The sequence below is a fragment of the Macrobrachium rosenbergii genome, chromosome 40 (assembly GCF_040412425.1).
Source record: "Macrobrachium rosenbergii isolate ZJJX-2024 chromosome 40, ASM4041242v1, whole genome shotgun sequence".
NCBI classification, from domain to species: Eukaryota; Metazoa; Arthropoda; class Malacostraca; order Decapoda; family Palaemonidae; genus Macrobrachium; species Macrobrachium rosenbergii.
The window spans coordinates 2856700-2873568 of record NC_089780.1 but is presented as its reverse complement, the minus strand read 5'-3'; the positions used below and the strand labels follow the sequence as shown (position 1 = coordinate 2873568).

The following is a 16869-nucleotide window of genomic DNA, read 5'->3' as shown; positions in this document are numbered from 1 at the left end:
ATATTGGAAACACTACAAATATATTGCTTATATTGGAAATACTACAAATATATTGCTTATATTGGAAATACTACAAATATATTGCTTATATTAGAAATACTGCAAATATATTGCTTATATTGGAAAAACTACAAATATATTGCTTATACTGGAAATACTGCAAATATATTGCTTATATTGGAAATACTACAACTTCACTGTCAAAAAGACTTACTATGCATTTGCGCAATGGTAGTAGAGTATTCAAACCATACAAGAGACTTACACGATTCGGATCTAACCAGGGAAATGGCCCGAGGCCAAAACCGACATTAGTGACAATGATTCTGGTGCGAAGGGACTAAAATACCTTGGAGCCATACACACAAATATTCATTAGCCTCCCGTCAATGTGCAATCAATGTAGTAGCTCCACCTTCCGACCGTAAAAGAAGAAATACATTGAACTGTAAAATGTGTCGATGTTAAGACTAATGAAAATATTTCAGGTATCTTTATGTTGTCATATTTTAACTTGTTCTGTCCTGATAATGACAGTTTTGTATGTAGTATTTTATATATATACTTTTAACGTGTGTGAAAAGTATATTTACTGATTTTACATAAACTATCAAAATGTATCTTTTACGGTTGTTTGTAAATCTTCTACCTTCAATTATTTACTTTTTGTTTGGTTGTGTCCAAGTATGTAAATGCTGCAGTAGCAATTCTAGGAAATTATGAACGGCTCGGGCATAAGCTAGCTTGACAACAAATCTGTCTTTTAATTGACAAATTTGAGGCGCTGCTTGCTAAGTACTGGATATCAGCCAAACAACAGTTGTATTTTTGACAGGTATTTCATCAAAAGAATATATCTATATATCTAAATATATAAGATATAAAAATACATACATGCACACACGCACACACACATTATATATATATATATATATATATATATATATATATATATATATATACATAACGTGTGTGTATGTTTCTTTCTAAACTTCTCATTTATAGTCGAAGATGTCTTTAGAAGAGACGAAATGTCCTATTCCATAAAATTCATATCAAAATGAACTTTGGTGCGTTACTCCATCGATTACTCGAGGAACAGAAGACAAAAAAAATTGAGAACACTGCTAAGAAAATGATAAATTGCAACTTCGCTGTTATATTTAACATTTGCATAAATGAAAACTTACTGCCAACATTCACTAACATACACACACACACACAGAACACATATGCACACACTTATATATGTATATATATACATGTGTACAAATCTATATGTATATGTAGATATATACATATGTATATATATTATATTACATAAATATATATACATGTACATATAATATTTTTATAATATATATATATATATATATATATATATATATATATATATATATATATATATATATATATATATATATATATATTTATATATGAAAGAAGGTTAGGAACTTTCGACCCACAATGAAAACAACGTTAAACAAGTAGGCCGCGAAAGACAAAAGGATCCCCTAAAAATAAGGCGAAAAAAGGAAGTAAAAAAAAAAAAACATTAAAAAAAACGCAATGAGGACGACAGAGGGAAAGGACGGTAAAAAAAGAGGAAATCAATTATTCTCGTTAAAAAAGACAAAAAAAAAAAAAAAAAGTGACGAGACAAAAACCTAACAGCCTATCAAACCCAAACAGCAAAAATTGAAGAAAAGAATGCCTTTCACAGACACACAGACAGACAGACAGCCACACCGAATGGAAGACACGCATACAATCAGAGAGAGAGAGAGAAAGAGAGAGAGAGAGAGAGAGAGTAGGACCTCATCACATATGCAAGCTGCCAGGACTTGATTTTGACGGTGTCTTTCACATGCTAATGCCGGCTGAAGGCGTTCAAAGATGAGACACGGATAGTTGTGATGTTTGTCGCGTATTTTGTTTAGGATCTAATGAATGCTTTCTAGAAACGGACACTTTCTTTTCCATGCGAGTGAAAATAATGACGGCGGAATGTTTTTCCTCGAGGAGGCTTCGCTGCCTCTTTCCTGTGCTGTGCATACAGATAGAGTGAGGCTTCAAAAATCTTTCCGCGGTTACTGTTTCCCCGGAGTCTGCGCGATGGGAAAAAAAGAGATGCAGTTTTTATGACAAAATTTAAATAGATCTAATTAGGTAGAACGAATACACTTCTACCACTATTCTCTCTGATATTATTAGCAGTAGTGATACAGGAAACAAAATGAAAGAAAATGCTAAATGAATAATTGAAGAGCGTACGGGTACTTACCTTACCGTGTCGGAGGTCTCAGGTGCGAGGAAGGGCCTGGAAAGAAGAACATCGCTGTACTGATAAGCAAATGAACGTTTTAAAAGTTGTCTTTAAAACAATGAACCAGAAAAATCACGTGTAAAACTGACTCTCAGGCAATGCAGCACTCAAGGAAGAGGGAGATGAGGAACTTAAAGATACTTCTTTTGTCATGAAGAAAGTAACGACATAAGCCCAACAATACTCTCAGTATTTAAGCCTTTGCACGACAACACCAAATTGAACAATTAATATTGAATATACTGGTAAATACAATCAAAATATCCATCATGATCAGAACACTCGGCCAATAAATTAACAAAGAAAATTGGTTAAAACTAAGTGGTCAGCACTATGGCGGGAATAACCTAACCACAGAACTGGATATATATTCCGATTCCGACAAGGATATGTGCATTTCCACTGTCTACCTTCCCCCGCCCCCACCCCCGCAAAAGTACACAGGGTGTTTTATCCAACAAACAGAATAATGATTTCATAACATCAAGTAAACGATCACATACGGGACATCCCATATGTTCCAGACTGTTCTTACATATAACTTCGTGTTGTTTCTTGAAGACTGGAGTATATACCCTTCACTTTTTATAAGATTAATAAAGTTTCACTTTTCATAAGAATTATTCTTGCCAAGAAAGCATGGGTAAATAAAATTTGTATTTAAGATGACACAGAAAAATGCCTGCAACTGCAAACAAGAGCAAGACTGTCATAGTCACTAAAAAAATAAAACGCAAAATCTAAATTTTACAGTATACGGGGTAAATACCCATTTCTTGCTCCATATATTCATATATTCCTATATCCACCTTTTTTCATATCACACTTTTACCTCTTTCTGTTTCACCTATACAGCACCTGAATATATATATTCCTGCTCACTGATTCTGAAATGCAATGCACCTGCTCACTGATTCTGAAATGCAATGCACCTGCTCACTGATTCTGAAATGCAATGCACCTGCTCACTGATTCTGAAATGCAATGCACCTGCTCACTGATTCTGAAATGCAATGCACCTGCTCACTGATTCTGAAATGCAATGCACCTGTTCACTGATTCTGGAATGCAATGCACCTGATCCTGAAATGCAATGCACCTGATCCTGAAATGCAATGCACCTGTTCACTGATTCTGAAATGCAATGCACCTGTTCACTGATTCTGAAATGCAATGCACCTGTTCACTGATTCTGAAATGCAATGCACCTGTTCACAGACCCTGAAATGCAATGCACCTGTTCAGTGATTCTGAAATGCAATGCACCTGTTCAGTGATTCTGAAATGCAATGCACCTGTTCACGGATTCTGAAATGCAATGCATCTGTTCACTGATCCTGAAATGCAATGCACCTGTTCACTGATCCTGAAATGCAATGCACCTGTTCACTGATTCTGAAATGCAATGCACCTGTTCACTGATTCTGAAAAGCAATGCACCTGTTCACGGATTCTGAAATGCAATGCACGAGTGTCCAAGTGTCCACCTTATATACTCAGGGAGCCCAACTCCCAGAACACCGAACACCCTTGTTCAACTCCCTTTTATAATTTCCGTGAGTAGAAGTCGCCTTCTATAACTCCTAAGCACTCTTTGAAAGGGATGCAGATGTGGGACTGTTGGGGCAACCGTACTCAATATAGACTACCACTGCTCTCCATGGAGGCTTCCCTCCCTCGATTCGTTTGCTGTGTTAGTTGTAATCTATTCAAGAATTTTTTCACGCCTGCCGGAGAACTTCATCATCATCCATATTAAGAAAGGTGATCATTACACTTCAATTACCAGCAATTACAGGCAATCATACCACTAATAAATCTCTTGAGGAGGTGAATAAGAATGAGTAATACCTCTGTTACCAGTGGTTACAAACCTCGCACCACCCTAAGCCATCTCTTAAACACCCCTTGAAAACAAACTTCAAAATCTGTCTCTTTTCTGTACATACTTTTAGCAACAGAATTTACTCTTAGTACAGCAAACATGCTGTTCTTACCTTGGTTCTGAATTGCACTCAATTTCATTGCTCGTCCAAAGATAAATCTGATAGATGTTGTCTTGTCAAAGATGAATGAATGTCTTCAGAGTTCATAATAACGATTCATTTGAGAAAAAATGTGTTTGCATCCAGTCTTCAGGAATCAAGAAGAAGATTACCTGATAGCTATCGCTACAGACATCTTTAACCCTTTTGTTTCTTGGGATTTAACAGCAACTGAAAATAATGTTCAAAGCTGCTGGCAATTTTTGATAGATTTCATTGTTCCAATTCCTCCCGCAAAGCTAACAATAGTAAGCAATCGAAATTTTGCTTAGAATTCTAATAATAACTTTTTTTTATAGCGTTTGTATTCAAAATCTAGGGATCTTTCCTAGATAGTGACCCCTACGGGTTTTCGATGGTCTTTATCTAGGTCTAATATTTCTTGGGGGTCATTATCTTGATGATATTTACAGTCTTTTGTTTGTGTTTTTACTGTAATCCCCAACGGGCTTGTACTAAAGCACGCCGCAAATTTATTAACTCACTTCGCAAAATAAGGCTGGTATATCAGACCAGGTTGTTTTATTTTCCTTTTTTTTCTAGGAAGCTAAGATTCACTCAGTATTGTTAGTCAGACTATTGGCCAGGAGGTTTACTGTATATGTCTAATATATAATTAATTTTAAATCTATTATCACTATAACGGAATAAAGTACAAAATCTCAATCCCTCACAGAAACTCGAGTTGAATTTCTCTTTAGAATTTTTGTTCCTGTCAATTGAATTTCATAATATGAAGCATCACGGTCACTTAAGAGTTAAATGTGGAAAGAAATTCTCAATTGATTTGTGCGAGAATAACTTCAGGGAGAAAATAATCACTCCTGATTCCGCTAATCTTTTAGAACCAAAATAAAAATCGTATATTGTCTTTCTCGAAAGAGTCACGTCTCTCCTCTTCAACAAATGATCAAATGAACAAAATCGTATAGAGTGTAAATAAACCCACCGGTAGATATGCAACTGCAATCATTAACCAATAAAAGAAAGAAGTAAATCACGCAAATGGAAAGAATAGTTTTTAAAGCAGCGGGTTGAAAAAATATATACTTCGGCTGCTTCTGTTGACCTTTACTTATGGTAGAACCACTGGATGAAAAAGTGAGCAAATATTTATATTCTGTTCATCCTCTCCACAGTCGATGGCTTTTTTCATACCCGGGACCATTTAAGCAGAAAAAGATCCCGTTTTCTAAAAGGGGAAACATTCGATAGATGAATAAAAGTTATTAAAGATTATTCCAATTTTGGCTTCGCCAGTTTGTATCCATAAGCTTTGCTCATTTACTTAACATGAACACCTGCCGAGAGAATCTATTTGTCACTTCCTGGAGGAAAAAATAATTGTCTTGTAAAGTCTTATTTGCGATGACACCAAGGTTATGGTCTAGAAACACAGTATAACTGCTAAATGCTCTTGGGTTTCCAGTCATACAGGGGAAGGGAAGCTTGTTTTAACGAAAATGTCATGTTCACTATGTTGGCTGCGGCCTGAGCCTTTAAGTGGTCTAGAAAGACTCAAAGATTTCAGAGAAATATAGCGCCATGTTTTGTCACTGTTCTATCGAATGGTGATGACTGATGCGAGTTAGCTGAAATATCAGAAGAAATAAGAAATAAACTTTGTTCTTGCCGTCACATAATTTATTTAATTATTTACGTTCACCGCACACGACAAGGAAATATTAGAACAGAATATATAATTTAGGCCAAATGCCAAGCGCTGGGACCTATGAGGTCATTCAGCGCTGAAACAGAAATTGAGAGCAGAAAGGTTCTGAAGGTGTAGCAGGAGGAAAACCTCGCAGTTGCACTAAGAATGCACTGCTAGGAGAGGGTTGAAAGTAAGATGGAAGAAAGAGAATATGAACAGAGGTAAAGTAAAAGGAATAAAAGGGGCTGCAGGTAGGGGCCGAAGGGACGCTGTAAAGAACCTAAGTAATGCCTACAGCCCACCACGTGAGGTGCACTGACGGCACCGCTACCCTCCTACGGGGGAGAGAAAAACATTAACCTTAACTGTACGTCTAAGGTGATCGATGTGAAAAATAAATTCTACAGCAGAAGGAGTGAATAATTAAAGCTCAAAGCATAGAATGGAAATTAATTCCTGACCGCACTTTGCTTCACTACAAAAAGAGAGCCGCAAAATCTTCCATGCACTTAACAGTGAGATGGCGTCATCAAATCCTCTAATCCGATTTGAACTGCGAGAATACAAGAAATATAAACGAATAAAAAGGCGTCAGCAAATGGCACGATATGAAAATAATCCCCAGATTAACTGCAGAAATCCCCTGACACCATTATAGCCTTTTTTTTTTTATTCCTGGCCCGAAACAAGCTCGACTTTCTGGATAGAGTAAAAGCTTGATCGTGTACAAGGAAGATAAACAGCAATGTATCACAATATATACCTGTCAAAAAAATTACTTCCTTCCTTTACATCATATTTTTTTTTACAGTTATAATGGCTGTTATTCAAACGAAATTTCCAGAGAGGAGTTGAGACTCTCTCTTACCAATAAAAGACATGGGTCTACTGACATCCTATTCCACCAAAGACTTCTTTACACTAAAAAAAATCCTTCTGCACTGAAGCTGTTTCCTTCAGACCTGAACCCTTTCGAAACAGCCCTTGTACGGAAATACGGTGGAATTAAATCTTCAGTTGTCCATACCAGATTTCAGCTCACGTTTTCACTTTTACTGAAAATATCTTTTTAGTGGAAAAAAAAGCTTAATAATTTTGTTTATATTTTTTACTAACAATCTTTTTTTCATAGGACTAGATATCCATTAACAAAGGGCAGGCTGTCGGAAGTCATTTTTTTTTTTTTTTTTTGTCGTGAGGACGCAGAATTTATAGTCTTTCTTAATAAACATCAGGAAATACTCGCGCTTCCAATAGTTTCAGAAAATGTCAATACTCTTTCAAATTACGAAAAGTATTGCAGCCTTGTTATAGGCCACTAAAAATTTATAGAATTCCTAATTTTAACCAAAATAACCAACTACTCCATTTCAAATAAGCCAAGAGTACAATTATTTAGATTACTGAGGGGCATCACAGACTACGAGATGCCTCCCCAAGTAGCAATCACTTCAGCCAATAAGTGCTGGTAATGTATTGCTTCATGCGCAAAGGTTTCATGTAACCTTTGCATATTCATCCACCTAAATGGTTTAAAAGACGTAGTGAAGGGGGAATAAAAGATAAGGGAGTTATGCGAAAGATTTGGAGATAAAATCTGAAAATAAGGATTAGGAAACCTACTGATACGGCATCATTTCAAAAGAAAAATGTTTTTGAATGCTACAGATGTGCAAATTGATTCACTTTACAATAACTTAGAACATGAAATGATTAGCAGACGAATTACAAACTAATAATACCACCACCTTTCGCCCTATCACTACGTAATCTGAGTTTGGGTTCTCTCCCTATCATACATGATTTGAGTTTGGGTTCTCTCCCTATCATACATGATTTGAGTTGGGTTCTCTCTCTGTCATACATAATTTGAGTTTGGGTTCTCTCCCTATCATACATAATTTGAGTTTGGGTTCTCTCCCTATCATACATAATTTGAGTTTGGGTTCTCTCCCTATCATACATAATTTGAGTTTGGGTTCTCTCCCTATCATACATAATTTGAGTTTGGGTTCTCTCCCTATCATACATTATTTGAGTTTGGGTTCTCCCCCTATCATACATGATTTGAGTTTGGGTTCTCTCCCTATCATACATAATTTAAGTTTGGGTTCTCTCCCTATCATACACAATTTGAGTTTGGGTTCTCTCCCTATCATACATGATTTGAGTTTGGGTTCCCTCCCTATCATACATGATTTGAGTTTGGGTTCTCCCTATCATACATGATTTGAGTTTGGGTTCTCTCCCTATCATGCATGATTTGAGTTTGGGTTCTCCCTATCATACATGATTTGAGTTTGGGTTCTCTATCATACATAATTTGAGTTTGGGTTCTCTCCATATCATACATAATTTGAGTTTGGGTTCTCTCCCTATCATACATAATTTGAGGTTGGGTTCTCTCCCTATCATACATAATTTGAGTTTGGGTTCTCTCCCTATCATACATAATTTAAGTTTGGGTTCTCTCCCTGTCATACACAATTTGAGTTTGGGTTCTCTCCCTATCATACACAGTTTGAGTTTGGGTTCTCTCCCTGTCATACGTAATTTGAGTTTGGGTTCTCTCCCTATCATACATAATTTGAGTTTGGGTTTGTCCCTATCATACATAATTTGAGTTTGGGTTCTCTCCCTATCATACATAATTTAAGTTAGGGTTCTCTCCCTATCATACATAATTTGAGTTTGGGTTCTCTCCATATCATACATAATTTAAGTTTGGGTTCTCTCTGTATCGTACTTAATTTGAGTTTGGGTTCTCTCCGTATCATATGTAATCTGAGTTTGGGGTCTCTCCCTATCATACATAATTTGAGTTTGGGTTCTCTCCCTATCATACGTAATTTGAGTTTGGGTTCTCTCCCTATCATACGTAATTTAAGTTTGGGGTCTCTCCCTATCATACACAGTTTCTGTTCTCTCCCTATCATACATAATTTGAATTTGGGTTCTCTCCCTATCATACATACTTTGAGTTTGGGTTCTCTCCCTATCATACATAATTTGAGTTTGGGTTCTCTCCCTATCATACATGATTTGAGTTTGGGCTCTCTCCCTTTCATACACTAGTTGAGTTTGGGCCACAGCGGCTGTCTGTCTTTACCCTCAGCAAAAGTATCTTTTACCATCTCCAGAGCTAGCTAGACACATTCAGACTCCCAGAAACAGGTCCCTATCATTCTTATTTTTCCACAACTGGGCAACAGGCATTTGTCTTCAGAACTACTCACTGGTTACACCGAATTAAAAAATCATTCACATCGCTTCACAAACTATAACGTTTATATATCATCACGTTTGTCTCATGGCACCAGAAAAGATGCTCTTCTCTTAATCTCTGCCTCATCGTCTCTGTCATTCCCAGTCCAGAATGACTTCTTTTACCGTGTTTCAGTCACTGAATACGTCAGCTATCATATCTCTTTTCAGCCGTAGTACATCCACAACACACAAAACCTCTTGACTAAGTATTATTTATTTTGTCAACTAAAATGAGGTGTAAAGCTGTAGTCGTTTGGTAACTTCCAGTCACAAAGACGCTAGACTGCTCTAGTTTCAGCGACCGCCATAATAAAAAAAAAAACCTAAACAGTTCACGAGAGATGAAGAGGTGTAGACGTGGCATGGGTGTTCAGTGTGGGAACCAGTTTTTTAATAAAAAATTATTCATTAACTGTTAAAAGCTTATGGTTGGAGGCTCTGCCCAAAATTTAAGTGTCTTTGTACTGAATGGAACACTTGCATTTATCGCCATGATCCCTTATGTTGGAAAATTCGGGATTTGAAAGCTTAGTGCCAGTTCTACAGCTGACAGCTCTATGACTGTCGATTCGGACCTTAAGTAACCAATGTGTCGATCCTATATAGGTTCCTCGATTACATCGAGGACAAGTAAACTTATAAATAGCACACAGGGTCATTAATGGATCCAAACGTCTGTGAATCTGAAAAGGCTACCGATATTCAGTGGGTTTGTGGATATAATTTTAATTTTCATGGCAGGGAGATGATTGGATATTAAAGCTTGGAGTTCTTTATGAAAGGTTGTATCGTGAACAAAAGGAAGATTGAAATAAAAGGTAATCTGGAAACGTGAGAAATAGGATGGCATGGAACGAAAACAGTTTAAAGAATCTTTCTTGTGAACTGTTTACGTTTTTTCAGGTTCTTGGTCAGTCCTCCTTCTGCGGTTGGTCCTTATTCATGTTTTTAGCTGTGTTTGTTTTATTGTAACTTACGTTGTGTATTTTAATATTTGTCAATTAACTTTATTGTACTAATTAGGTATTATTACTTTGTAGCTTGATAATGAGGCCAGCTAGTTGGCTTCGAAACGTTGCAACCGAATAAATATGACTTTCTTGACCTGTTGGTGTGCTTCCCCTGCCTTTATTGTGTGTATGTGTGTGTATGTGTATATATATATGTATACATAGGTATGTAATTATATATATGTACGTAATATGTATAAATATATATATATATATATATATATATATATATTATATATATATATATATATATATATATATATATATATATATATATATATATATATATATATATATATATATATATATATATGTATATATATATATATATATATATATATATATATATATATATATATATATATATATATATATATATATATATATATATATATGTGTGTGTGTGTGTGTATATATAGGTATATATATATATAATATAATTATACATATATACAGTATATATATACAGCATATATATAATATATAAATACATATATATACAATATATATACACATATACATATATGAGAGAGAGAGAGAGAGAGAGAGAGAGAGAGAGAGAGAGAGAGAGAGAGAGAGAGAGAGAGAGAGAGAGAGCACTGGTTAATAAAACCTCAAACGAAGAAAAAAGAAAAATGTTAAGAGATGGTAAAGAAGTATCTTTTTGTTCTCCCCTTTCTTACAGGGTGGAAGTAATATCTCGAAGTAGACAAAGTAAGGATCGCTGTAACTGTCTGAGAAAGAACGCTATAAACCTCAGAGGAATTTAATAGTCAACACATTCGGTGAAGACTCCATTTCCCAACCCACCTGGGGTCTCCAAAAACAACCACCAACAAGTGGATGCCATTCATTCGGTTTTTTATAATGACAGAATTTTGACTTTCCAAAAAACAAGAGAAACCAAGGTTCAATCTCTCCTGTCTGACAGCTAGAGCATACGCGAGCTACCAACGAGATAAGTACCATGCATGGTTACATAAGAAACGGGATGACCAAAGTGGAAACTTGTAACACAGACCTGGTTCGTTTCCTTGCAGATCCAGACAATTTCTAAGGAATTTTAATAACTTAGGATGAGACACGGGTTCAATGCTCTGAAACTGTGTTTAGGATGCTTAGAGTGGTGTCAAGATACTGTAGACCATCTGGGAAAGGGTTATACCATTAATGGGGAGCTTTATGAATCGGTACGGCGCCATTCGAAAACAGAAATTTAGGTGAAACAAAGTCGAAAGCTGCTAGCTGGCATGTTGCTCCAGGGAGCCCTGTTCCAGGCTACACAGCAAACTTGGCAGTGACTGAAATGTCAACTGTGACTCTGAGCTGTCCACCTACAATGTCACAATTTTGTGAACGATAATAAAGCTATTCATGCTATAGATGAATTCTTGTACATTAGTGAACGAAATGCACTGCAGTTAGGTGAAACGGTGTTGAAAAATAATGCATTAACTGGAGTTCTTCTATGACACTTTCTAGGGGAGGCAAAGTCTGCCGACCTTCCGGTTCTGAGCAAGTCTTTTGTGATAAGGGTAACTACCCCAAGCCCCAAAGATTTTTCGGGAAATGAGACCTACCTTCTCATCCAACAGAAATCGAAACGAAAGGGGACATGGAGTAATTCCGAATCCAAAAATTAACCGCAACTCTCTCCTTGTTTTCACAGGATACGGGCAGAGTGTGACCATCTTGAGTCTGACAGTTCCAGAGGTGGTCAAAGCAGACTCAGAGGTCATCCTTGACTGCAACTACCGAGTGCGTGAGTGGGAGAGGTCTGGCCTGGTCGTCAAGTGGTAAGTCAAAAGATTTGGGAGGCCTGACGTCTTTCTAATTTTACTTATACAATGTTTTTGTGCACAAACAGGTGGTTTACATGTTCACGCGTTTTTGTTTTGTTTGAGTGAACATTCAAAATAGAGATTTCCCTTTCAGTAACCTACTCATCAAGAAAGTATGAATTTTAATTAATACTTTTATTAATCTATTTTTTTAAATCGTGCTTGAAATTAATTTTTAACTGGTATTACAGCGCTAGGAAGTTGATCATTTCTCACTCATCAACAGATTACAATTGATATGTGCAGTGTTACCGCTCATCACAGTAAAGTTATATATATCAATTTTAATTTAATTTCACAGTATAAACTAATCTTAGCGTACTGTATTACGTGGTTAGTTTTTGAGCAACATTACTTTATTGGCCTCTCAATTCAGAACTCTTTTACTTTGCAATTATTCTATTCTGTGTCAGCTTGGATCTAAATTAATCAACTCGCAACAGGAGAAATGTCCTGTAATTATTCACCACTTGAATATTAAAAAAGGTATATGCATTTCAGCGTGAACAAATATCCCGATTTCATTAACATATTTATACCACCAGTTGTCAAATTTACATGTTATTTCTTATGAATTTTAACACATGGCTAATCTTGTGTATCCATAAACCTCAAGCATACAATAAAAAATGTTATTAAATATAAAAGGAAAAAATCTCCATTGAAAATCATATACGCATTATACGCTGATTGTCACATTAGTTTAAGGTAATTTACTTCTTTCAACGGAAATCATTCGGATCGTGTAAGTTACATGTCAAATCAAGACTAATGAAATTATTCGTTTAAAATGTATCAATAAATAATAGTATTCATTCAACTCCCACAAATAACAATTGAAAAAAAGGGTTCTTGTTTTGGCTTGTTAACTAGGCGTCACCTACTCCGAGATTTTAGTACTAAACACCGTATGGCATATGTAAAGTAGACGGCCGCACGAAAATATCGTTTATTAATATAATATTTGTCGACCACACATTATAGAAATGTGTGTATACAATACTTTGATCCCCGAAGGGCTAGTGCTAAACACGGCGTCCCAAGGAGCTTCCGCCATGTTTAGTACTAGCACCTTGGACTAGGTGACGCCTAGATAAGAACAAGCCAAAGTAGCACCAAAAAAAGGACAGACATCGCTGAAGACAGGAAAAGAATTCATTGAGCGAATCCCTCTCCAACTACCACATTGAACAGCCAAGAGTCTTATTAACCCTGAATCCCCAACGGACAATCAATCAATCAATCCCGCAGGTACATCGACGGCGTGCACCTGGTCTACCAATGGATCCCTCCCACTCGCTCCCCGCAGGTGTTGGGAGTCCTCAGCGGATACGTCAACACGACCTACCAGGTGAAGGGAGGCCCTTGGGAGAAGCACCGCGCTATCTACATCCCTAGAGCCCATCCTCAGCTCTCAGGACGCTACTCCTGCACCGTCAGTACCTTCGAGGATGAGGACACTCGATCGGCCACCATGATCGTCTGGGGTGAGTCAGGCCGCTATCCTGCCTTTGAGTTGCGATGCTTCACACTGCAATGCAAAGTCCAAAGAAGATTATAATGGTTCTTTTTTCAATAATCGAAATCATCATCATAATAATCATGATTGTTCTAAAGGGTCCACAATAATATTGAATTGTTTAAGGCTCGTGGAATATTAATAGAGGAGAGGAAATCACCTACTTAGCATAACTGCCCTGTTCCTCATCACCTAGTCTGTTTGGGAGCTAACCACCGGTGTCAACAATCTTCAGTGACTTTTCATTTTGATTTTTATGTTTACCTCTGTACAATTCATGTTAAATTCTTCATTGTGACTGAAGATGAACCCAGACCATAGTTCGAAAGCTTTTATAAATTTTACACGGGACTTTAACATTCATGTTATTGTGGACCCTTTTTTATGAACTCTTGTGATAAGAGAGTTTTTCTCCCATATAATCATGATTATTGTCATTATCTCTCCCAGGAAGGTTTTATACTTTTAGTTAGGTTTTCTGTATATTTGTTTGTAATTTTATAGCAAGATTACGTAAACGTTGTGTGGGTTTTCACAACATTAACGAAAGGTGTACTTCGCGACTGCCAACAATGAATCAGATTTCGGGAGGGTGGTGAAAAAGGAACCTTTTGGAGGGTGCTGGATTCCTTGAAACTGCGACCCTAATCAACATCACCGCAGATATCGGTAACAAAAGTAAATCATCATAATTTTGATAAGGAAACGAAATCATCATGGCTCGTAACAAGTGACTGCATTTTGGAAGAGAGAGAGGAATTTAAGTACCGGGAAGAAGTGGCCTTTCTGGCGGGGGCTGGGGGTGGGGGAGTTATGCTCAGCCTTAGAGGAACTACGCAGTGCACGACAGCTCAAATTATGATTAATCAGGATTAAACGTCAACAAAGGAAAGGTACTTCGCTGAAACATTTAAAACGTAGGAAAACTGCACCGGGAACTCTCCCAAATGACGTGACCAAAAGAATAACATTTGGAAAACCTCGAAACTCGAGAGGCACATGATTTCCTCTCCTCAGCCTGTGGAGGATTTTCGGTGGCCGTGCGTCCAGAGCCGCTTTCCCAAATAGCAATTTACCACAAATAACATGCTTACGTTTTCTTTAGACGCAGCCTACGCCAATCCTTGTTTAGGATCACGATTCTTTTGTTTATCGCTGGATTATACGCATTTTGTTAACCTCTGGAAAGCGAAACATCCGATTTGTTCACTGGCTCAAAGAACCAATAAATGCACTAACGTTTCTGTCGTGTTCTTGTTTACGGAAACTAACTATATCATTAAAATGCCATGAGAGATATCAGCGAAGTTCGTATCTTTAACTTGTACCTAATGGATCTGCATAAAATTAAAGTGGGCGGAGGACAGGGGACAGTAGGGAAGTAAGTTGCTTTGAACCTGAAAGTTTCGCTATTTAGTTTTTTCTTTTTCATTCTCCTTTTTTTTTCCGTGAAGCAGGAGGGCATCAGGAGCTCTCATTCATTTTGGAATCGTCAGGCGACATAACACGAAATCTATACAGCAAATTCAGCGGTGATTAGAAGCGATCTCTCTGATAAAAGCTTCGCTTTGACGAAAATAAATCAAGTGAATGTTTGTCTCATTTGCATGAATTTCCATGATGGCGGTGAGCGGGAGATAGTCAGTCAGTCAGTCAGTCGCCACTTTTGAATATTTTTGCGAATCGAAATTCCCCACCAACGTTACGATGCCGGATGAATAAAGCAATCCATCAATCCTGACCAGTGATCCGCTTACAAAAATCCTCTCTGGTAACTCGACCCTTCACGGTCACATATGTCAAGTGAAAAATTTTACTTTTTGACTTCATTCCGGCTCTTCATTATACAGGAATTTTTCAGAATTTTTCAATTTTTGACGTCGGAAGCAATCACTACATTAGAGACTTCGTTTCATTTTATGATGCGACTTTTTTTTTTTTTTACCAAAGCCACTAGTCTAATGAGCTGTCAGGAGCACGCAGTTAATTAAACAGACTATCTAAAAACTGATCTATAACGGAGCTTGCAGCGATGTGCGTCTGATTGCGCGCGTGTGTGTTCGAGGCCCGGGGGATGAGGAAAGGCCGCTTTACGGGAGTGCTTGGGGGAAGTGCTCTTGATAACCTCAGTATCACCAAAGCAACTTCCACACGTTGCATCTGTTACTGAAGCTTCTAAGTAATACACGCACACACACACATATATATTATATAATATATAATATATATATATATATATATATATATATATATATATATATATATATATATATATATATATATACATATATATATATATATATATATATATATATATATATATATATATATATATATATATATATATATATATATATATATATATATGAATAAATTTCTTACTCACATCATGATCGAACCCAGATCTTTTAATTAAGAGGCAAGGGCGCTGTCCACTAGGCCATACAAGTCATAAAAAAGGTTGGAACCTGAGCGCCACTGCACACAAGGAATTACCTGGGCAAGCTAACTGCTTGCATACCAGCGTGTTTTCTCCAACTTCCTGACTAAGCAATGACCCAGCTGACAGCATTTCATTCGAATTATCCTTTTGAGTGAATAAGATACAAATACTGTAATCAACACACAGTGACGTGTGGAACAGAAATAAATTTCCGACTCACAGAAATTTCTTTCTGTTTCCTACGTGATTGTGTTGATTATATATATATATATATATATATATATATATATATATATATATATATATATATATATATATATATATATATATATATATATATATATATACATATATATATATATATATATATATATATATATATATATATATATATATATATATATATATATATATATATATACTGTATATATGGTGTTTGTGTGTGTTGGTGTGTTTTTCAACATGAAATCGTTTCCTGTACAAAAGGCTCTAGAGATAAAACAAAACAACGTTCACTAACACATTCATACTTGAATTGCATCATCGTGGATGAATTCCCTTTCCTGTAAACTTCCCTAAACACACACACACTAGTCACTCAACCTGTATCCTGTATACTTGTATACCCTCGTGAGTCTTGGATAATAATGCTCGACCTTTCCAATTCCTCGCTCAAACTATCTACCACAATGGCTTTCTAAGTCTTCCCTACTTCCTCCCGTCTAACATGCCATCCTCTATGCTTTTCACATGGCCTCTATCAC

At 36.5% G+C, this 16869-nt stretch overlaps 1 protein-coding gene and 1 long non-coding RNA gene across 2 annotated transcripts in view; one reads left to right on the top strand and one right to left on the bottom strand.

The window, feature by feature from the left end:
• The window catches only part of LOC136826041 (uncharacterized), an 855957-nt gene that overhangs the window by 187607 nt on the left and 651481 nt on the right, over window positions 1–16869 (bottom strand). Inside the window, exon 4 of the long non-coding RNA XR_010849509.1 lies at window positions 2285–2320. This is a non-coding gene — a long non-coding RNA (uncharacterized lncRNA). The remainder of the gene's footprint in view (window positions 1–2284; window positions 2321–16869) is intronic.
• The window catches only part of LOC136826037 (uncharacterized), a 233280-nt gene that overhangs the window by 174339 nt on the left and 42072 nt on the right, over window positions 1–16869 (top strand). Inside the window, exons 3-4 of the mRNA XM_067082909.1 lie at window positions 11972–12098; window positions 13395–13630. Of these exons, the coding sequence (XP_066939010.1) occupies window positions 11972–12098; window positions 13395–13630 (363 nt within the window). The remainder of the gene's footprint in view (window positions 1–11971; window positions 12099–13394; window positions 13631–16869) is intronic.